The sequence below is a fragment of the Pan paniscus genome, chromosome 8 (assembly GCF_029289425.2).
Source record: "Pan paniscus chromosome 8, NHGRI_mPanPan1-v2.0_pri, whole genome shotgun sequence".
Classification (NCBI taxonomy): Eukaryota; Metazoa; Chordata; class Mammalia; order Primates; family Hominidae; genus Pan; species Pan paniscus.
In genome coordinates, this window is record NC_073257.2 from 81485996 (window position 1) to 81509715 (window position 23720).

At 47.5% G+C, this 23720-nt stretch overlaps 1 protein-coding gene across 6 annotated transcripts in view; it reads left to right on the plus strand.

Annotated features, from left to right (window-relative positions):
• Nucleotides 1-23720, plus strand: part of HK1 (hexokinase 1) — a 133863-nt gene that overhangs the window by 70192 nt on the left and 39951 nt on the right. For all 6 annotated transcript variants that reach the window (XM_055092928.1, XM_055092926.1, XM_055092925.1 and 3 more), the window contains 2 exons: nucleotides 5086-5248; nucleotides 21610-21758. In XM_055092928.1, the coding sequence (XP_054948903.1) occupies nucleotides 5086-5248; nucleotides 21610-21758 (312 nt within the window). The remainder of the gene's footprint in view (nucleotides 1-5085; nucleotides 5249-21609; nucleotides 21759-23720) is intronic.

The following is a 23720-nucleotide window of genomic DNA, read 5'->3' on the forward strand; positions in this document are numbered from 1 at the left end:
AGTGTGTGAGAGTGTGTGTGTGAGAGAGTGTGTATGTGAGAGTGTGTGTGTGTAGAGAGAGAGGGAAGAGGGGAAAAGGAAGGAGGAGAGTAAAGATCTGGAGATGCTGTGGAGAGGAGGACAGAAATAGAAAAGTTGAAAGGCCACAGATTTTGGCCAAATCCCCAAAGACCAAGAGTCAGCCTTTCTTCCTGGGTTTCTGGCAGAGATCTGGAGCAACTGGGCAGGAGAGATTTCTCCAATGCCCTTTCTTCCTCCCTCTCTCCTTCAACCCACTGCCCATTCCCAGCCTCTTTCCCAGGGAGACAGGCGTGGTCCAGTGGAGTGCCAGGAGGGGCTGGTCTGAACGAGGAAGATGCGTTTTGCTCAGTGAGGTGCTGGGTTCTCTGGGCCCCTGGAAGTTTTCTGCAGGTGTCTCTCGCCATGTGCTTTTCTCCAGTGCCTCCGGGCCACTTAAAGGCCCACAGTCCAGAGGGGCATGTCTGCTGAGTCCTGCACCAGGTGCGTGCCTGGCTGGGCAGTGTGGCAGGTACCAGGGAGCTGACTTCTCCCCTGGCAGCCCAGCCCCAGGCCTAGGGTCTTTGCTGGTTCAGTGGCCCCTTCTGATCTCCCGAGGACCAGTGGAAAGAAAGGGCCTCCCTTCATTGTCCTCATTCATGTAAAATCCAGGAGGCCCCAGTTTCAGTTCCGGCCTTGCCTCAATTGAGCCCCCCTTTTGGCCCCAGTATTCATGTCTCTTCTGAGAGGGGTTGTACCTCATGACGACTCATGAACCTGAACAAAAGGAGGAAAACCCTCCCTCCATAGCAGCTTGAGGACCAGGCCGTTCTCTGTGTCTGCAGCCTGCTTTTTGATTTGAGCTTCTAAGCTTTATTTGGGTTTAGCTTGGTTGTCCTGAAACGTTGGGGTTTTTGGATCAATGTCTGTGTGCTGAGCTGCACCTTGACTTAGAAGGCAGGATAGCTGTGGAGTTATGGAGAGCTGCCTTTTCTAGAAGCTTCTCCTGTCCAGCGGGAAAACCCCAACAGCTCTACTTGGATCTGCCTTCTGCAGAGCAGGGGACCAGTCTTTGTTAAGGGGCAGGGATGATTGTATGGAGGAGCCTTAGACTTGCAGGTATAAAACCTCACTCCCCCAGCTGTGTGCTTTGAACTAATCACTTAGCTTCTTGGACCATCAGTTTCTGTGTCTGTAAAATGGGGATTAAGAACATCTCCCAGACAGTTTTGAAGGTTAAATGACATACTGGATCTTGATATACTGATATACTGTAAACCACAAGAGAATTATATAGTATTGTTCCAGGATCCAGCATTGTTTGAATTCCTCCTTTGTGTCAAGCAACTGGGTGAGTTTCAAAGGTCTATTCAATATGTTTTCTTTCCCTGGGGAACTCACGCAGTATCATAGGAGATGGACAGCTCGGTAAAAGGATAATCATGATGTGTGAGGAGTGTGGTCGTTGGGGCGTGTCCAAAATGCTGGAGTAGCAATGTGCCTTTTTTAAAATTAAAATTAAAAAAATTTTTTTGAGATGGAGTCTTGCTGCATTGCCCAGGCTGGAGTGCGATGTCGCGATCTTGGCTCACTGCAATCTTCTCTACCTCCTGGGTTCACGCGATTCTCGTATCTCAGTCTCCTGAGTGGCTGGGATTACAGGCATGCACCACCATGCCCAGCTAATTTTTGTATTTTTAGTAGAGACCGGGTTTTACCATGTTGGCCAGGCTGGTCTTGAACTCCTGACCTCAGGTAATCCACTCGCCTCGGCCTCTCAAAGTTCTGGGGTTACAGGCATGAGCCATTGCTCCCGGCCTTAAAATTAAAATTAAAAAATATTTTAGAGGTGCGATATCACTATGTTGCTCAGGCTGGTCTTGAACTTTTGGGCCTAAGCAATCCTCCTGCCTTGGCCTCCCAAAGTGCCAGGATTACAGGCATGAGCCACTGTGCCAGCTAGCAATGTAGCTTTTATTGTATGATCTTGCGCTTGCTCCTCCATTCTCCATGCAGCAGACACACAGCTCTCATCATGGTTGTAATCAGTAAAGCCGTCCCAAGGCTCGCTGTGCTGTGGGATCCCGCTTGTATTTGTTTATGTGGCTCATCAGGCCCTGTGTGGTTGAGCTCTGGACAGTCTTTCCAGGCACACCGTCTGCTTGTTCATCACAAAAACCACCCTCCCTCCCCTTCGGACTTCACACATACCCTTGCTTGTGCCTGGGCATGCTCTCCAACTTCGCCTCTCCAGGAAGCCTTCTCTCCCACGCTTGCAACGTGGCTTTCTCTCCCCGCAGACCCAGGGCACTATGATGGCAAGGGCTGCTGATGAATGCCACCAGCCAGAATAGGGCATGGCTTGTCTCTCCTCCCAGGGCCATGTTTTTGGCAATTTTATTTCCTTTAAAAAATATATATACATATTTCTTTCTTTTTTTTTTTTTTTTTTTGAGACTGGATCTAACTCTGTCACCCAGGCTGGGGTGCAGTGGCAGTTTCATAGCACCCTGCAACCTCTGCTTCCCCAGCTCAGGCAATCCTCCCGCCTCAGTCTCCCGAGTAGCTGGGACTACAGGGGCGTATCACCACGCCTGGCTAATTTTTGTATGTTTTTAGAGACGAGGTTTTGCCAAGTTTCCCAGGCTGCTCTCGAACTCCTGGCCCCAAGCAATCTGCCTGCCTTAGCCTCCCAAAGTGTTGGGACTACAGGTGTGGGCCACTGCTCCTGGCCAATTGTTAATTTTCTTTTTTTTTTAGAGACAGTCTCACTCTGTCACTTAGGCTGGAGTACAGTGGTTCAATCATGGCTCAATGCAGCCTCAACCTCTTGGGCCCAAGTGATCCTCTTGCCTCAGCCTCCCGAGTAGCTGAGACTACAGGTGTGCATCACCATGCTGGGCTAATTTTTATTTTTTGTAGAGACAGGGTTGTTGCCCAGGCTAATCTCGAACTCCTGGGCTCAAATGATCCTGCTGCCTTGGCCTTGCAAAGTTCTAGAATTACAGGTGTCAGCCACCATGCCTGGCCTCTTCTGGCAATTTCTATTCTGGCTCTTGGTGGTTCCTGATTGCCCTTCTTTGAGCTGCTTTATTGTAAAGGGAAAAAGGTGGTAGGGCTAGTGGTTAGGAGTGGGGGCAAGGATCATCCTTGGGCGCAGAGAGTGTTGGCAGACATTTTGGGAGGCCTAGGTGGGTGGATCACTTGAGGTCAGGAGTTTGAGACCAGCCTGGCCAACATGGTGAAACCCTGTCTCTACTAAAAATACAAAAATTAGCAGGGCGTGGTGGCGCACGCCTGTAATCCCAGCCACTCAGGAGGCTGAGGCAGGAGAATTGCTTGAACCTGGGAGGTGGAGGTTGCAGTGAGCCAAGATTGTGCCACTGCATTCCAGCCTGGGTGACAGAGACAGACTATGAAAAAAAACCAACCCCAAAAACAAACAAACAAGCAAACAAAGGAAAAAACACCAGTGTTAAGGTCTTTTCAGCCTTGTGGGGCTGTAAATCTGTCTGTCTATCCAGTGGGAGCCTTCTGTGTGCAAGGCTCCATGTGAGGCACTGGGGAGGTCAGGGTGACACGCATGGAAAGCTGGGATCCAGACCAGACCCTGCCTAGGGGTCAGTGCTGAAGGAGTGGTGATATCCAGCCTGAAGGACTTGGACATCTTCAGGAGGAAGTGACAGTTGATTTGAACCTTGAAGGTTAGGTGAGCTGGGAAGAAAAGAAAGGGCATTTCAGGTAGAGGTGACAGCAGAAGGAGGAGAGCCTGGAGCACCTACTAGGAATGGTAGAGGTGGTTTGGCCGGAGTTCAGAGAGCACAGAGCCACACCTGCAGAGGGTAGGTGCCTTGCCAGTGGGGAGGCATTGCAAGGCTTTGGGCAGAGGCATGACTTGATTAGGGTTGCACTTTAAGAGGCTGATGCTGCAGTGGTGTAGAAGATGGGTTGGAAGGAAGAGATTGAAGATAAACTGTTACAGTGGATCATCAGCAATCCAGGCACACAGAGCAGCAGAAAGAGTGGATGGTGAAACAAAAGAACCTTCCTCGGTGGACTCTACAGGGATAGTGCCATCAGGACAGGTGTCTAGCTCAATTCTAGGCACCTAGCTGGTGCCCAGTGAATCCTTTTTTGGGAGAATAAATGCGAAGATGCCATGAAGGACAAACAATTAGTGATAGCCAGTGACAACCCAGGGTGCCTAAGGTTAGGAGCCTGGGCAGCTTGAGGAGAACGGGGAACTCAGGAAGAGGAGCAGGTTGGGTCAGGCCTGGTGAAGGGTGGGAGTAGTTTGACTCGGAGGTACAGGGCCCATGGCCTGGCACACAGGCCCGGCACATGGGTATGGGAGCCCAGGGGCTGTCTCCATTCATTGAGGCTGGGTTTAAGGTTTCTGTGCTCTGGGCCTGCCACCCTGTGTTCTCAGAAGGGTCCTAGCCCTTTGGCCGCCATTTCTGTCTTTCTAGAAGTCTTGCCCATGGACACCTGCCAGTACTACTGTCTCATGTTAATAATAATAGCTGATGTTTATTGAGCAGTTACTGTGTTCTAAGTGCTTGTGTCTCATTTGAACTTGTCCTATATGTTAGGTCCTATCTATCATCTCAGTTTTTCAGTTGAGGAAACTGAAATTCACACAGCTGTTAAGCTCTGGGGCTAGGATTGAACCCAGTTGGCTGGCTCCAGAGCCCTTGTTCATAGCCTCTCTGTCATTCCCATCCCAGTGAGAGTGAGCCAGCCAATTCTCAGAGAGAGAAGGAGGCTTGAGGTGTTCCTGATACTGGAGGAAACCTGCCTCCATCAAGTACTTGGGGGTTGAAGAGCAGCTTCCATGTCATATTTGAGGGTTGGAAAGGATCTTAGAGATATCGGGTTCATTTTACAGGCCAGGAACTAGGGCTCAGAGCATTTGCAAGCCTCTTCTGGGTGACATGGTTGACAGCAGTTGAATGACCTTCCGCCATGCAATGTGCCAGCGTGCGTGTTCCTGTGCCTGTGGGAGCTGGCTATCTTGGCGGGTGGGTGCCTCACCTTGCCCTGTCCTCCCCCTCGACCTCACTCTCCTTCCTTCTCATCCCCCTCCAGATTGACAAGTATCTCTATGCCATGCGGCTCTCCGATGAAACTCTCATAGATATCATGACTCGCTTCAGGAAGGAGATGAAGAATGGCCTCTCCCGGGATTTTAATCCAACAGCCACAGTCAAGATGTTGCCAACATTCGTAAGGTCCATTCCTGATGGCTCTGGTAAGTCTGTCACCCAGAGATTGAACCCTGAGGGCTAAATGTTCTGTGAAATCTTCCTTCTAACTTCATTTGTTCATACATTTGCTCATTCATTCATTCACCATTCCATCAATCTGCTCTCCCATCCATCCATCCATCCATCCATCCGCTGATCCATCTGCTGATCCATCCATCCATCCATCCGCTGATCCATCCATCCAATATGTGTCTACTGAGACCTTATGCCAGTCACTAGGGATACCATGGTTGGGCAAGGCTGACCTGCTGTCATTGACTTTACTGTCTAGTGGCTTGTGATACTTTAGAAAGTGTAGTGTTTATGGGTCTCGCAGATACTGTGTGGGTTGCTCTTATGTCTTCAGAACATGAAGAACTCCAGAACAAATGAGGGGTTCATTTTAGGGAAATCTCTCCATCAGGGAATCAAAGGTTCCCTCTCTTCTTATCCCAGATAATAGCAATCCTAATGGACAGGTGGGTCTCAGACTTAGAGGCAGAGATTCCAGACCCCCTTTGGACAGATTTCAGACGCAGAATTGAGGCAGCCCCCAAAACAAAGAAATACAGAGGGGAGGTAGAATTGAAAGAAAAATTGTATCCTTTCACTCTGCATCCTGTGACTCATACCCTGCAGTGGGGCGTTGGGGGAGGGCCCCCTGAGGATTGTCTGTTTCTCCTCCCCAGAGGAGTGGCATCAGCCCCTGCACCTGGCTGAGCGGAGACTGAGAGGTCGCAGTCTGGCCTGCTCAGTGGAAGCTGTTCTTCCCAGCAGACCCGCAGTTACTAGTTTGTGGAGGTGAATGCTGTGCTTGCTCCAGCGTGGCGCCCTCACAGGAATCCCCTGTTAGCTGTGTTCTGTGCTCTAGGGTGGGGCTCACCTGCTGTAGGCAGCAGAGGGAGGGAGAGCAGGAGGAAGTCAGGTTTCCCTTGGGGTTGTGAGTACACGACCAGTGAGTACAGCTTTCACACACCCCTGCGATTTCTTCCCTGCTCTCGAGGCTCTTATTTAAAGGAGTGATTTGGGGCATCTTGTATGCAGCCTGCAAAATGGACGCCAGGAAACTGCAGCTGTTGCAACTGATGTTCTTGAAAGATGGGCAAGTGGGAGTAGACTGGTTGCAGCAGGAAAAGACCTCTGCTCTCTGCCTGCAGTCATCCTGAATGAGATTTGGATGCTGATAAAGAGGCCGTGTGCTGTTCACTGTGGCCATGGGTGGGGTCTACTTCATGCTCACATATTAGCATGTATATCTCTGATGTAAGCCTACTCCACCTCCACCCTTTTGTTTAGGTGTTGATTACTAGCACCTACTTCTAGCTTTTTAAGAACTACTGAAGAGATTCTGGCCATCAGAGTGAATAGACTGTGGTCTACCCTGGGTGTGTTCTCTTGTCTCTGCCTGGAGAAGAAAGAACTTTATATATAGTTCACTCTTGCTTTTTCCCAGCCATGGATGTCACCTACAGCCAGGAGCACTGGAACGTTTCCAGGATGAGGAGAGCTATGTAGCAGAGGCATGGCTCTGACTGCTTCCAGCTGAGAGAAGAGGAAGGAGGGGGGAGGGGAGGGGGTATGGGCAGCGCCCAGGAGAGCACCTGCTTTGGCTTTGCTTGGGAGAGCTCAGAAGGCTACCTGATCCCTGCGAGGCACCTGGCCCTGTGTGACTGGCTCAGGGCAGACACAGGGGAGGAGACACTTTGCCTCCTACCCACTGGGTCCTGCTCTCAAGCCAGCTGTGTCCCAGGGACCTATGTCAGCAGGGGTGCTCTCCCTCTCCTTCACAAACCGTTTCCAGGATTGAGAGTCTCAAGGTGTGATCCAAGTGCAGTAGAAATCCAGCCATTTGCCATATTGGCTACTCCTCCAAACAAGGCTTAGAACTCATACTCATTTGTGAAATGTATTCTTCACCCCCTTTTAGAGATTCATAGAAACGGCACCCCCCCATTCCAAATATTTATGGGTGGGTTCAGTTCATGTGCCCCAGAGCCCACACTTCGCTTGGAATGGTCCCTACAGCCCCGCAAAGACATTGCTGTTGATGCTAAGGACTTGGATACCCAACCCCCAGTCCGCTTCCTGCCCCTTCGTGTTGTGCCGGGCTTCTGTCTTCACCTCCCCCTGCCTCTTGGCTCCTTTATCATCCAAGAATCAGGAGATCCCTGCAGTAATCAGAATCTGGGTCTCTTAATAGTAAATCCATAGTGCTGTTCCCTTTTTGAAATGTTAATCACTGCTTCAACTGTAGTAATTAGTGACAGAATTAGTGGTAATCCCAAACCACGGAGGGATAAATTGGCGCTCACCATGGTGGAGAAATGCCTAAGTGGTGATGTGATTTCCAAGGCAAAGGAAGGAAACAAGCCTTTCCTTTCTTGCTGACCTTGACCCTGGTCGACTAGACACAGAGTTTTGGAACTCAACTGACTTTCCAGAAGCATTTCTGAAAACATATCTGATACATACATTCTGATACCTATCAGCCCATTTTTAATTAGTTTCTTTCTTTTTTGGTCTTTTTTTTTTTAATGGGCAGTGAGGTTTTTGTTTTTGATATTTTGTAGAGATAGGGTTTTGCCATGTTGCCCAGACTGGTCTCGAACTCCTAGGCTCAGGCGATCCTCCCACCTCCCAAAGTGCTGGGATTACAGGCGTGAGCCACCACACCTGGCCTGTTTTTATTTTTATTTTTTAGTTGTTCTTCAGTAATCTGTATATCATTAAAAAAACCCCAAAAACCTAAAGTGGCTTTTCGCTGCTGCATATCATTTTTGAGGTAGTGGATGAATGAATAATAAAGAAGGAAAATATTGAAGCCTTTTAACACTGGTGATTTGGCTAAATAGAATTCCCTCTTCAAAGCTACTGTAGGGAGCAAGGGAAAACATCCCCTTTGCCCTCTGAATGTTGGCTGAAAAATCAGCTCACAAAAGGCAGATTAATAGGAGAAAGTGCATACACATTTATTAACATGCATGTGGGAGAATCACAGACTGATTACTCAAGTATCCCGGTGGGGCCCAGATACTTACATTTCCTCTTTTCTTTTCCTTTTTTTTTTTGAGATGGAGTCTTGCTCTGTTGCCCAGGCTGGAGTGCAGTGGCACGATGGTTCAAGCGATCCTCCTGCCTCAGCACCCCCTACGTAGCTGGGATTATAGGCACCTGCCACCATGCCCAGCTAATTTTTGTATTTTTAGTAGAGACGGGGTTTTGCCATGTTGGCCAAGCTGGTCTCGAGCTCCTGATCTCAGGTGATCCACCCGCCTCAGCCTCCCAAAGTGCTGGGATTACAAGTGTGAGCTACTGCACCCGGCCACACATTTCCTCTTTTCAGAGGGGAGGCAGGAGACAGGGAACAGTAAATGATTACTAGGGAGAATGAAGATATCAGGGAACAGAGATTAACCAGTACCGGTTCTCTTTGGAAATTGAATAGGAGACAGATTTTTTTTTTTTTTTTTAAGACAGAGTCTCGCTCTCTCACCCAGGTTGCAGTGCAGTGGCATGATCTCGGCTCACTGCAACCTCCGCCTCCCGGGTTCAAGCAATTCTCCGGCTTCAACTTCCTGAGTAGCTGGGATTACAAGTGCGCACCACCACGCTGGGCTAATTTTTGTATTTTTAGTAGAGACGAGGTTTCACCATGTTGGCCAGACTGGTCTCGAACTCCTGACCTTGTGATCTGCCCGCCTTGGCCCCTCAAAGTGCTGGGATTACAGGTGTGAGCCACCACGCCCGGTTTAGGAACAGACATCTTTAAAAAGGTCCATTCAGGTGTGGTCAGATTCTTCAGTCTTCTTTTCTGCAATAGATAATGAGATAACAGGGAGGGTAAGGATAAAGTTCTCCTTGGAGGGTCTGCGTGGTTTTTATGTAGATAGGAGAAAAGCATTTTCCAGCATCTGTTGATCTTTAAGGGCCTTTAGTTCAAAATACTCATTATACCAGGGAGCCATATTTTGGGGTGAAATATTTTGGGTTTCCCTCACTACCCAGTCTCTTGGGAATTGCTGTCCCTCTGTGCCCAGCCTCCCGCATTCACGAAGTGTCCCTTTTTTCTCCTTTTCTCATTTATCCCTAAGGATATTGTAAGCACTAATTAGAGTATAAGCTTTTGGAGGCTAAATAGGAATCGATATTTCTTGGTTTCCCATTTGCGAAGTGTCCCTTTTTTCTCCTTTTCTCATTTATCCCTAAGGTTATTGTAAGCACTAATTAGAGTGTAAGTTTTGGAGGCTAAATAGGAATCGATACTTCTTGGTTTAGGCTTCATTGTTCCCACACAGTCTTTACCCAAAAGAGAAGTTTTTACCCAAAGGAGAAGTAAAAAAAAAAAATTTGCTAGAAGCTTGGATGTGCCATTATCTTTTTTCATGCAAAGCAGAGCCATTTACAGCGTAGTCACGGTTATTTTGGGGCCCTAAATATTCATACTACTGTTTTCCAGTCAACGGAAGGAAAATATTTACCTTCTCTTCTTGCAGCATTTGGGTGGTCTCAGTTTTCTTATATGGAAAGATAGTTGGGTTATCTCAAGTATTCTCTCTATCTGTGAAACCTCCTGAGTTGAAGGCGTGGAGTTCCCATCATGCAGCTGGATTGTAGATGGGCAGGAATGCCTGTGTATCTCATGTACAGAATTAATTCATTGAGGCTGGGCACGGTGGCTCATGCCTGTAATCCCAGCACTTTGGGAGGCCGAGGCAGGCGGATCACCTGAGGTCAGGAGTTGGAGACCGGCCTAGCCAATGTGGCGAAACCCCGTCTCTACTAAAAATAAAAAAATTAGCTGGGCATGGTAGCCGGTGCCTGTAATCCCAGCTACCTGGGAGGCTGAGGCACGAGAATCACTTGAACCTGGGAGGCAGAGTTGCAGTGAGCTGAGATCACGCCACTGCACTCCAGCCTGGGCAACAGAAACTCTGTCTCAAAAAAAAAAAAAAAAAAAGAAGAATCAATTCATTGAGCTGGACTCAGGCAGGCATTTCCTGCAGGCAGAGTTTTTGCTTGCCCTGTATTCCAGCACAGGCTGGTACTCGAGACACATCTGTCCTGTGTTTGTTTTCCATTATTTGCTGGTAATAATGGCTGTCATTAGAAAGTGGAGAATTGCCAGTAGCCCTTCGGATGTGTTGTTTAATGAGCTTTCTCTTGAGCGGTTCTCCCAGCTTCAGTGGAAATGAGAAATGTGAGGAAAGGTCACAAGCAGGAGGCCCCAGTAGCAGGAAGCAAGGTTTGAGACCAAAGATTGAAAGAGGAAGTTGGGAGGAAACCTATTACTGCAGAAAGAGGCTGAGCTTGTAGCCAAAGAGAAAAGGAAATAAAAATCTAGAACACTGAATCGGTCTCTGGGTTTGCCACTCCCAACCTGTGTGACCTTGGGGAAGCCACTTAACTTCTGAGCCTCCATTTCCTCATGGGTAAAATGGCCATGGTAATCCCTGCCCCACCTGCCTCACCAGGCTATCATCAGGATCAAATGAGAGTCTTTGGAAACTGCAAACCACCGTGAGTTATGGTGCGTCATCGTCATCCTCATCAGTCTTATGATATAATAACTGGCTTTGGAAGAATTCCTTGGGAAAGTCTTTCCTAACCAATGGAGCCAGTCCAAGGACCGCACCCAGCAGGCCTGAATGTGTAAGCCGAGCCCCTGCAGGAAGGATGCAGAGTTTTTCAGGATTCGCTGGCATCTCTGTGATGTTACAGGGGAAGGAGGCAGAGAAAAGGGGCAAGCCAAGGCAGGCTGTCTCACCCCCAACCCCTGAGCTAGCCACACAAAATGTGGGTGAGACCGCAGGCTACAGCTCCAGTACCTCTGCAAGGGGGTGACTGGACACGACAGCTCTGAATCAGGGAGCCAACCCGAGGTAAAAGGGACTGATAGGTCCCTTTTGTTATGGAGGGCAAGTGGGTATTTGGGGGATTCATTTCCTGACAAAGAATATTGAACTTGGAAACCTTCTGGTTGTAGCTGAAATAAATCTGACTCAAATTTGTTTAAGAAAAAAAGAGAATTCTAGTTTCCTATAACTGGGAAGTCTCGCTGTGAGTTGACTTCTGTATCTAGGGATTCATCTGTCTCTTACTAGTTCAGTCAGCTCCTTTCCTGTGTGTTGGCTTCATTCATAGGCCATCTCTCCTCTTACAGTGGCGGGGACGGCCCCTGCAGCCCTAGGCTGACCCCTCCCCTTATAGCCAGCGATCTCTGTGCAAAGAGCAGGCCTTGCTCCCCATGGACCTGTGATGGTCTTGGAGAGGGCTGTGATTGGCTTACTTGGGTCATGTGCCCATCCTGAACCAATCACGATGGACAAGATGGGTGACTTGGGACGCCCGTGGATCCCATGCCTGGATTACGCATTGGTACCCCTGTAGCTGGAGTGGGGATTCAGCCCCACTTCCAACCTCATAGGTGAAAAATGGGAGGGTAGTTATCTAAAGAGATGCTGGACATCCAGGAAAGTTTATCAGTTATCTTGTTGTCCTTAACAGACATCATTCCTCAGTGTCTTTTGCTCAGCAGAGTATAGGACCAGCACTTTGGGAGGCCGAGGTGGGCGGATCACAAGGTCAAGAGATCGAGACCATCCTGGCCAAAATGGTGAAACTCCGTCTCTACTAAAAAATACAAAAATTAGTTGGGTGTGGTGGTGCACGCCTGTAGACCCAGCTACTTGGGAGGCTGAGGCAGGAGAATCGCTTGAACCCGGGAGTTGGAGGTTGCAATGAACCAAGATTGCGCCATTGCACTCCAGCCCAGGCAACAGTGTGAGACTCCATCTCAAAAAAAAAACAAACAAAAAACATGAAATAAATAAATGTTTAGGTGAACATTAAAACAGCAAATTAATTAAGTAAAATATTAAAATAAAAAGTACCGATCATTTCATTTCAGTGTAGTATTTGCTTTTGTGCCCCCTTTCCCCCTATGCACAAGTGGTTTATAGTTGTTTATCAGACTGAGCTTTCACTGTCTTCATTAGAGAATGAAGCAAAATAAAACCAAAGCTGGCCGGGCGCAGTGGCTCACACCTGTAATCCCAGCACTTTGGGAGGCCGAGGCAGGCGGATCACGAGGTCAGGAGATCGAGACCATCCTGGCTAACACAGTGAAACCCCGTCTCTACTAAAAAAAAAAAAAAAAAAAAAAAAAAAAAAAAAAAAAAAAAAATTAGCTGGGCGTGGTGGCGGGCGCCTGTAGTCCCAGCTACTTGGGAGGCTGAGGCAGGAGAATGATGTGAACCTGGGAGGTGGAGCTTGCAGTGAGCCAAGATCACGCCACTGCACTACAGCCTGGGCGACAGTGCGAGACTCCGTCTCAAAATTAAATAAATAAATAAATAAATAAATAAAACCAAAGCTAGGCCAGGCACGGTGGCTCACGCCTGTAATCCCAGCACTTTGGGAGGCCAGGACAGTCGGATCATCTGAGGTCAGGAGTTTGAGACCAGCCTGGCCAAGGTGGTGAAACCTCGTCTCTACTAAAAATACAAAAAATGAGCTGGGCGTGGTGGTGGGCGGCTGTAATCCCAGCTACTGGGGAGGCTGAGGCAAGAGAATCGCTTGAACCCTGGAGGCGGAGGTTGCAGTGAGCCGAGATCGCGCCATTGCCGTCCAGCCTGGGCAACAAGAGTGAGACTCCGTCTCAAAAACAAAAACAAAAAAACAAAACAAAACAAAAAAACCCAAAGCTATAAGGAATCATGGAAGTTAAAGAGCCCCAGAAAAGAAGTGTAGCCATTCCTGATGTGCTGAAGTCTGTCTCTGGCCCCCACTTTCCTTGGGGATCCTTGTCCCTGAGTTCTGTCCAGGAGGCAGTTTTCATGGTTATACATTATGGCTTCGGATTCAAATGCTGACTCTGCCACTTACTGGTTGTGCGTTTGGGCAAGTTATCTAACCTCTCTTTACCTTTACTTGCTCATCTGTAGAATGGGCATCATGACAGTACTGACTTCATAGGGTTGTGAAGATTGAAAATAAAATGATACGTATAAGCACTTAGTGATTGGTACAGAAAGACACAGTGAATGTTAGCTGATGGATGGTCAAATAAAATGTTTCTGATATTCTAGTGACTCACCTGCGAGGAGCCACTTCATACTGAATTCAATTTTTTCAGTTATTTCAATTTTTTTTTTTTTTGAGACAGAGTCTTGCTCTGTTGCCCAGGCTGGAGTGCAGTGGCATGATCTCGGCTCACTACAACCTCCGCCTCCTGGGTTCAAGCGATTCTCCTGCCTCAGCCTCATGAGTAGCTGGGATTACAGGTGCCTACCACTACACCCAGCTAATTTTTGTATTTTTAGTAGAGACAGGGTTTCTCCATGTTGGCCAGGCTGGTCTCGAACTCCTGACCTCAAGTGATCCACCCGCCTCAGCCTCCCAAAGTTCTGGGATTACAAGCATGAGCCACTGCGCCCGGCTGAATTCAATTTTTTAACCTAGTGGTGGTGTAAAGTACTGTTGGAGTTAGGACTCTAATGGGAGCCCAAAGAAAATTCTGTATTGATTTGAACAATGCCACAAAGTCGGGGTCAGAATTTCCACCAAATCTATGACACCTGCTTCCCAGCATTCTCCCTTGTTCTCTCTCTTTCCTTTGGACCACAAATAATTTAAAACCAGTGGCTTCATGCGATATATACATATAATGGAATATAATCGGTTCATAAAAAGGAATGAGGTACTGATCCAGGCTACAGCATGGATGAGCCTTGAAAACCTTATGCCGGGTGAAAGAAGCCAGACACAAAGGACCTAATATTATATGATTCCACTTATATGAAATGTCTGGAATAGGGGCATCTGTAGAGCAGAAAGTACATTAGTGGTTGCTGGGAGATAGGGAGGTTGGGAGGAAATGGTGAATGGTTGTTAATGGGTATGGAATTTCTTTTGGGGTGATGAAAATTTTCTAAAATTAGGTAGTGGTGATGGTTGCACAACTCTGTAAATATGCTGAAAACCACTGAATTTTTCACTTTAAAATGGGTAAAAATTGTATGCTATATTATTATATCTCAATAAAACTGTTATTAAAAAAACAACCAACCAATATTTGAAATAATAAGAAATATACATGTTGGTCTCTGCCCCTAGTCTCTAGCATTTAGCTTCTAAAACCCTTGTAATTTCTTGAGCAATACAGGTGCTAGGAGAATCTTTGATCCTGGTCCTGACGCAGAGCTCCTAAATCCCTTGGAATTTCTTGGGTGATAGGAGAGTCTCTTTTGTTCCTTGGTGGGACCCTGGATAGCCTCAGGATGGGGGGCTGGTTGCCAGGGGGAACCAACCATGTGATCAGAGGGTTGCTGTCAGCCCCAACCCCCATGCCGCCTCCAGGGAGGGAGAGAGCCTGAAAATAGAGCGAATAAACCAATGGTCGATGATTTAATCAATCGCAACTGTGTAATGGTGCTTCCACAAAAACCTAAAACAGGCCAGGTATGATGGCTCACGCCTGTAATCCCAGCATTTTGGGAGGCCCAGGTGGGTGGATCGCTTGAGCCTAAGAGTTTGAGACTAGCTTGGGCAACATGGTAAAACCCTGTCACTACACAAAATACAAAAAAAAGTTAGCCAGATGTGGTGGCACATGCCGGTAGTTCCAGCTACTCGAGAGGTTGAGGTGGGAGGATCGCTTGGGCTCTGGAGGTTGAGGCTGCAGTTGAAAAGAGCCGGGCACATTCCTCAGCGCCGGGCTCAAAACAAACAAGCCCAGTACAAACACCACCAGGAAAGTCTCCGATAAGGGGACAGATGAGGGGACAGCCGTTCAAAGTTTTACTGAAAGAGCGGGAACCAAAAGAATTCCTTTGTTCCCCTGTAACTTTCAGGCTAGCAAACACTCGCATTGTTCGGGGCCCTCTTGTATGCGGTGGAATGGAGGGACCAGGTTCGAACTTGTAGTAAAGATCCTTGCCGCTTGGCTTTGACTCTGGACTCTGGTGGTCTTCTTTGGGGAACAAACGGTCTGGGCATAACACAGTAAGCTGTGATCATGCAACTGCACTGCACTCCAGCCTGGGTGACAGAGTGTGACCCTGACTCAAAGAACAAACAAACAAAACCAAAAAAAAAAAAAAGCAAAAAGAAGAAAACCTAGAATGACTGAGTTCTGGTAGCTTCTGTCTAGCTGAACACATGGAGATTCCCAGGTGGCACATCTGGAGGGGGCATGGAAACTCCTGCCCTTTCTCCCATGCCCCTCCCTGTGCATCTCTTCCATCCAGTTCTTTATCTGTATTTATTGTAATATCCTTTATAGTAAATATGTAAATGTAAGTGAAGTGTTTTTCTGGGTCTGTGAGCTGCGGTAGCAAACTAATGCAACGCAAGGAGGGGGTTGTAGGAACCCCGATTTATAGTGATCAGCCAGAAGCACAGGCCACAACCTGTGCTTGTGACTGGTGTCTGAAGTTGGAGGGAGGGCAGCCTCGTGTGAACGAGCCCTTGACCTGTGGGATATGATGCTATCTCCAGGTAGCTAGTGAAATAATTGAATTGAATTAGAGAGCATGGAGCTGGTGTTCACTGGAGAATTCACTGCAGAATTACTTGCTTGGTGTGTGGGGAAAAACCCACATGCATCCAGGGTCACAGGTTTGTTCTGTGTTGTGGTGAGTAGAGAAAAGGAAAAACATACTCTGGTTTTCCTCTGTGTGTGTCTCACATGATGGCGTAACTGCTTTGTGCTTAATAAACAGCAAGCAGGGGTGCTGTATTAGTCCGTTTTCATACTGTTAAAAAGAACTGCCTAAGACTGGGTAATTTATAAAGGAAAGAAGTTTAATTGACTCACAGTTCAGCATGGCTGGGGAGGCCTCAGGAAACTTACAGTCATGGTGGAAGGAGAAAATGCATCTTCCTCACAAGCGGCAGGAAGGAGAAGTGCTGAGCAAAGGGGGAAGAGCTCCTTATAAAACCATAAGGTCTCATGAGAACCCACTCACTATCACGAGAACAGCATGGGGGGAACCACCTCCATGATTCAGTTACCTCCACCTGGTCTCTTTCTTGATGTGTGGGCATTGTGGGGGTTACAACTCAAGATGAGATTTGGGTGGGGACACAAAGCCTAACCATATCAGGTGCCTTGAATGAATGAATGAATGGACCACCAGTCCCTGTGACCAGGCAGCTACTGAGTATTTGCTGAGCTGTCCTGGGTGCCAAGGACAGAGAATCCCAAGTTGTGGTCTTTCCCTCAAGGAACTTGAGAAAGAAGATAGGAACAGGCTGGGTGCAGTGGCTCACGCCTGTAATCCCAGCACTTTGGGAGGCCAAGGCAGGTGGATCACCTGCGGTCAGGAGTTTGAGACCAGCCTGACCAACATGGTGAAAACCCATCTCTACTACAAAATACAAAAATTAGCCAGGCATGGTGGTGGGCACCTGTAATCCTAGGTACTCAGGAGGCTGAGGCAGGAGAATCACTTGAACCTGGGAGGCAGAGGTTGCAATGAGCCAAGATCACGCCATTGCACTCCAGCCTGGGCAACGGAGCAAGACTCCCTCTCAAACAAACAAACAAACAAACAAAAAAGATAGGAACAGTGACATTCAATGTGAGAATTCCGTGGTTTGTTGTTTATTTCTTTATACCTTCATTAATTCCACAAGTATTTGCTCAGTTTTTACCTACATTCCAAACACCATTGTAAGTTCCAGAAATATAGCAATGTGTCAGGGCTTATAGCTTGGTAGAATCAAATACAAAGATAAGTCAGCTTTATTGTTAAAAACAGAAAGCAAACCTTATTTTGTGTTGAAAATTAAAAGCTCGAGGGACCCAGAATAACCAAAGCAATCATGAAAAAGAAGAACAAAGCTGAAGGAATTTCACTGCCAATTTCAAAATTTTCAGCAAAGCAACAGTAATCAAGACATGTGGTACTGGCATGAAGGTAGACATGTAGACTAATGGAACAGAATAGAGAGTTCAGAAATAAATGCATACAGGCTGAGTGTGGTGGCTCATGCCTGTAATCCTAGCACTTTGGGAGGCCGAGGCTGGTGGATCACCTGAGGTCAGGAGTTTGAGACCAGCGTGGCCAACATGGTGAAACCCCGTCTCTACTAAAAATACAAAAAAATTAGCCAGTTGTGGTGGCACACGCCTGTAATCCTAGCTACTTGGGAGGCTGAGACATGAGAATCGCCTGAACCCGGGAGGTGGAGGTTGCAGTGAGCTGAGATCATGCCACTGCATTCCAGCCTGGGTAGCATTCCAGCCTGGGTAACAGAGTGAGACTTCGTCTCAAAAAAAAAAAAATGCATACATTACGGTCAATTGACTTTTGACAAGAATGCTAGGACTATTCAATGAAGGAAAGAATAGTCTTTTCAGCAAATGGTGCTGGGACACTGGATATCCACATGCAAAAGAATGAAGTTTGACCTACACCTCATACCATGTATAAAATTAACTTGAAATGGATCAAATACCTAAATGTGGGAGCTAAAACTAATAAAACTCTTAGAACGAAATACAGGTTTGAATGTTTGTGACCTTGGATTTGGCAATAGAGTCTTAGCTACAACTCCAAAAGCACAAACAATAAAAGAAAGAACGTAAAACTGGACTTCATCAAAATTTAAAACTTGGCCATGCTTGGTGGCTCATGCCTGTAATCCCAGCACTTTGGGAGGCCAAGCAAGAGGATCACTTGAGCGAAGGCATTTGAGACAGCCTGGGCAACATAGTGAGACCTTGTCTCTAAAAAAAAAAAAAATTAGCCAGGTGTGGTCGTATGCCTGTAGTTCCAGCTACTTGGGAGGCTGAGGCTGGAGGATTTCTTGAGTCCAGGAGGTCAACGGTGCAGTGAGCCATGATTGCACCATTGTACTCCAGCCTGGGCAACAGAGCAAGACCCTGTCTCAAACACAACAACAACAAACATAAAAATGTTTCTGCATCAAAGGATACCATAAAAAAAAGAAAAGACAATCCACTGAATGGGAGAAAATATTTGCCAGTCGTATGTCTGATAAAGGATTTGTATCTAGAACATAAAAAGAACTTTTACAACTCAACATATAAAAGACAAATGAGGCCGGGTGCGGTGGCTCACGCCTGTGATCCCAACACTTTGGGAGGCCGAGGCAGGCGGATCACGAGGTCAGGAGTTCGAGACCAGCCTGGCCAACATAGTGAAACCCCGTCTCTACTAAAAATACAAAAATTAGCCAGGCGTGGTGGTGCGCGCCTATAATCCCAGCTACTCAGGAGGCTAAGGCAGGAGAATTGCTTGAACCCGGGAAGCAGAGGTTGCAGTGAGTCGAGATTGAGCCACTGCCCTCCAAGCTGGGCAACAGAGCGAAACTCCATCTCAAAAAAAAAAAAAAAAAAAAAAAAAGAAAAGATAAGCCAAGTGTTTAAAATGAGCAAAGGATCTGAATAGACATTTCTCCAAGTGGCCAGTAAGCACATAGAAATGTACTCAACACCATTAGTCATCAGAGAAATGCAAATTGATAAAGAAGTCAGACTGTAATAATAAGTGTCGATGAAGACATGGAGAACTGAAAACTTCATGCATTACTGGTAGGAATGTAAAACGGTGCAGCTGCTTTGAAGAATGGTGGTAATTCCTTGAAAAGTTAAACATGGGTTACTATTTGACAGCGATTCTTGTCCTAGGTATATATACCCAAGATAAATGAAAACGTGTCCACACAAAAACTTGGGCACAAATATTCATAGTAGTGTTATTCATAGTAGCCAAAAGGTAGAAACAAACCAAATGTCTGTCAGTAACAAATGAATAAATAAAATGTGTTATATCTATAGAGTGTAACAGCCATTAAAAGGGATAAAGTCTCATATGCACTATAACATGATGAACCTTAAAAACATTTTGCTTAGTGAAATGAGCCAGTCATACAAGGTCATATACCGTATGATTTCTTTTCTTCTTTTTTTGAGACAGGGCCTCACTCTGTTGCCCAGGCTGGAGTGCAGTGGCGTGATCTCAGCTCACTGCAACCTCTGTCTCTTGGGCTCAAGAGATTCTCCTACCTCAGTCTCCAAGTAGCTGGGATTACAGGCTCACACCACCATGCCCATCTAATCTTTTTTGTGTTTTTGGTAGAGACAGGGGCTCGCCATGTTGCCCAGGTTGGTCTCAAACTCCTGAGCTCAAGCGATCCACCTGCCTCAGCCTCCCAAAGTGCTGGGATTACAGGCATGAGCCACCGCACCTGGCCACTGTATGATTTCATTGATATGAAATGTCCAGAAGAGGTAAATCTATAGCAACAGAAAATAGATTAGTGGTTGCCTAGGGCTGGAGAAGGATGAGGGGCTTGGGAGGTGATAGTTAAAGGGTATAGGGTTTCTTTTTGAAATAATGAAAATGTTATAAAATTGGCTGTGCTGATAGTTGCATAACTCTGAATATACTAAAAACCATTGAATTGTATACTTTAAATGGGTGAATTATATGGTATGTGAATTAAATTTCAATAATGCTGTTACATAAGATATAATGATAAAAATCTTTCCCTGCCTAGGAAAATGATATGCCCCAAAGCAGTCTAGTATTTACTGCCATAGGATTGAGAGCTTGGTGGATCATGTGCTGTGGAAGGCAGGGGTGGCCGTCACCCCTGGCGTGGTAGATATTAGGACAGTGGGGATGTCACCTTAGCATCACGAGTGAAACATATCTTAACTGATTTTTCTGGGAGCATCGTGAGGGTAACTAATGAGATGAAGGGTAGAGAATGGCTGTAGCTTAATGGTTGGAACTTTGCCCATGGCTGCCTGCCTTTGCTGTCCGATGGACTCAGCCTACAGTCCTGCTCTGCCCCCTGAGGCCCACCCCAGTGCTGCACATGTCACTCCCGAGGGAGGTAACCATAGCAGACCAGTACTTTGGCCACTGGTACTTTTATGTGACCAAGAGGGACTTCTGTTAAAAGCATCCTCTGGGTGGAAACAACCCAAGGGTCCATCAACAGATGAAAGGATAAACAAAATGTAGTGGATCCATACAATGGAATATTATTCAGTCTTAAAAAGGAATGAGGCCGGGCACGGTGACTCACGCCTGTAATCCCAGCACCCTGGGAGGCCAAAGCCGGTAGATCACCTGAGGTCAGGAGTTTGAGACCAGCCTGGCCAACATAGTGAAGCCCTGTCTCTACTAAAAATAAAAAAAAGTAGCCAGGCATGCTGGCGGATGCCTGTAATCCCAGCTACTCGGGAAGCTGAGGCAGGAGAATCACTTGAACCTGGAAGGCGGAGGTTGCAGTGAGCTGAGATTATGCCTCTGCACTCCAGCCTGGGGAACAAGAGCGAAGCTCTGTCTCAAAAAAAAAAAAAAAAAAAAAAGGGTGAAATTCTATTGGGGGCAGGGTGGCTCATACCTGCCTATAGTCCCAGTTACTTGAGAGGCTGAAGTGAGAGGATCTTGGGAGCCCAGGAGCTTGAGACTGCAGTGAGCTTTGATCACACCACTGTACTCTAGCCCAGGTGACAGAGCAAGACCCTGTCTCTATTAATTAAAAAAAAAAAAGAGTAAAATTCTGAAAATATGGATGAACCTTGAAAATGTTATGCTAAGAGGAATAAGCCGGTCACAAAAGGACAAATAACTGTGTGATTCTTCTTGTATGAAATATCCAGAATAGGCAAGTTCATAGAGACAGAGAGTAGAATCGTGGATGCTGGGGACTGAGGGTGAGGGGAAATGGAAGTTATTGCTTAATGGTTATAGAGTTTGTGTTGGGGTGATGAAAAAGTTTTGAAAATAGTGGTGATGGTTGCACAACATTGTGAATGTACTTAATGCTACTGAATTGTACACCTGAAAATGGTTGCAGTGGTAAATTTTATGCGATGTGTATTTTACCACAATAATAAAACACAACCCTGAGGAGTAAGCAGAACCCTGGAATAATCGATGTCAGAGCTGACATGCAGAGACCCAGGGCAGGCACTGGGTGGACCTCAGATGTAGGGCTTTGTCTGAGTTGAAATGCGGTGTGATTTTTTATTTCTGCATAGCAGTGCTGTTTTTGAAATAGGTTAAGAAACTAGAGAAACATGGGGTGGGAATTTGTACTTAATTCAGTACTTCCATTCCCCTATAGTCAGAAGTAAGAGACCGGGATTGCTTGAAGCTATTTCTGTCTAAGGACTCTGGGGTAGGATAGGGTTTCTTTTGCCTACTCTGCGTATATGGCAGTGGTTGGATGAAGTTTGCATGATTGCTGCTTTCTGGCTGATAACAGCATGTGGCAGGGGGAGGCAGACAGGGCCTACGCCCTGCCAGGAAGCGGGCATGGTATGTGGCTTCCCCTTAACATTTGAATCTCATGTGATACCTGTTGTCTCCCTAAACAGAAAAGGGAGATTTCATTGCCCTGGATCTTGGTGGGTCTTCCTTTCGAATTCTGCGGGTGCAAGTGAATCATGAGAAAAACCAGAATGTTCACATGGAGTCCGAGGTTTATGACACCCCAGAGAACATCGTGCACGGCAGTGGAAGCCAGGTGGGTCCCTGCTCCCTCCGGGTCACCCTGTCGGGCCAGCATCCCCTCGGTTACCTCCAGGAACCAGGCCTCAAAGCACTGGCATCCCAAGCCCCTGGAAGAGGGTTGCTGGAAAGAGTCCCTCATAGATGCATATGTAAAAGGACTCCTGGGCAGAGGATGTGACAGCCTGCATGGGGGCTCTGCTTAAACAGAGGCCCTCCGTCTGGGCAAACTGGTGTAGTGGAAGTGGGCTGTTGGACTAGCAGAGTCTGGGTTTGAGGAGGGAGGCTCCGCAGCTCTGTTGGGTAAATGCACTCATTCCCTGTGGATCCTGGGGTCGGTTCCCCAGTGCAGGTTTAGCAGAGCCCTGGGTGAAAATGCCCCTTTCTCCTGGTCATTGGCCTCACCCACTTACTGGAGGCCCCGGCCTTGTAGGGTATGGCTGTGGCCTTGTCGGGCAGGAATGAGGGCTCACAGCTCTGGGCTATTCGGGGGCTTCTTGTTACCTGATTTAGAATACCATTGCACAAGCCCTTGGCACAGAAAGCAGAGGAAGCAGGGAAATCACGGTCCCCTCCTTTCACACTCCTGTTGGGGCTCCCCACGCTGGGCCCCCAGGAAGGGCTGCCCTTCCTCCCTGCCCAAGGGGCTGTGGGCATGCCTAGGAAGGGCCTGTCCACCTGCCCCCTCCTCTCTGGGTGCGGGGAGTGGTGGGTCTGTAGCTCACTGAGGACCCTGTGATCAGGGCTCAGGCAGCCCACTGCAGGTTTTCAGTCATTTCTGGGTCCCTAAGCCCGTTGTGGGGCAAGGTGCACTCCTCCTCTCTCCTGTAGACATTCTGGCTCCTCCAGTCTGGCTCGCCTCCTGAGTTGTGGCTGCTGTCCAGCATATGTACTCAGAGCTGGCCAAATGTTTGCTTTAAGGAGGGTGTGCTCACCGCAAGGTTCATGACTAAGATTTCCAGGGAACTCTGGTTCTGGGGTGGACTTCGAGATGAGACCCAGGAGCCTTCTCCTCTTGACTCTACTGTGCTCTTAAGTTCTTGTGGGTGGGACCTGGAGCAAGCCACCAAGCCTTTTCTTTGTCCAAGAGACAAGGGCTAATCCTGGCTAACCTGCTCCCTGGGATTTGGGTTCAGAGCCCTTCAGATTATGTCACAGTGAGTGTCACAGGTGACACTGTCACTAGAGCAGGTGAGCCACTTTATAGTAGGCCACCAAAGCTGGGTGCATCACTACTGGATGGCCCTGCCCAGGGGCTCCCCTGCTACTCCCCTTACTGGGCTGCAGAGACTGGCCCATCCATCTGGCGCCTGCACAAAGGCTGCCAGCTGGTAGGTCTCTTGACCATGCCCAGTTGGCTGCTGCGTTGCTTCTCCTTGCAGGTGGCCAGCAGCCCATGGTTTGGCATCCTGCACTTTCTGTTTGGAACACACACTGGCCTATCACTCTGTTTCCCAAGGTCCTTGGGTTGAGCTACCTAAGCCTGGCGCATTCAACACTGAGACTCACCCTGTGCTGCAAACATTCCCTGTGTGTTTTACAAACATTCCCTGTGTGTTTTGGCTTGACCTTTTAGGAGCAAGGTTTGTTAATTAAGGGAGTACCCTCACCTTCTTACCACTGCCCTCTTCGTCTCTCCCAGCCTCTATCCCCATCGTCCCCTCTTCTCAGTCCTAGAATCACTTTATTTCCTACTGTCTCTGTTTCTTCCTCTCCTCCTTTTAAGCAGCCTGAAAAGAGGATGATGATGATAATCATGATAATGTAGTACCATTATAGCAAATTCTTTTTTTTCTTCTTTTTTTTAAGACGGAGTTTTACTCTTGTTGCCCAGGCTGGAGTGCAGTGGCGCGATCTCAGCTCACCACAACCTCCGCCTCCCGGGTTCAAGTGATTCTCCTGCCTCAGCCTCCCAAATAGCTGAATTACAGGCATGCGCCACCACACCTGGCTAATTTTGTACTGTTCGTAGAGATGG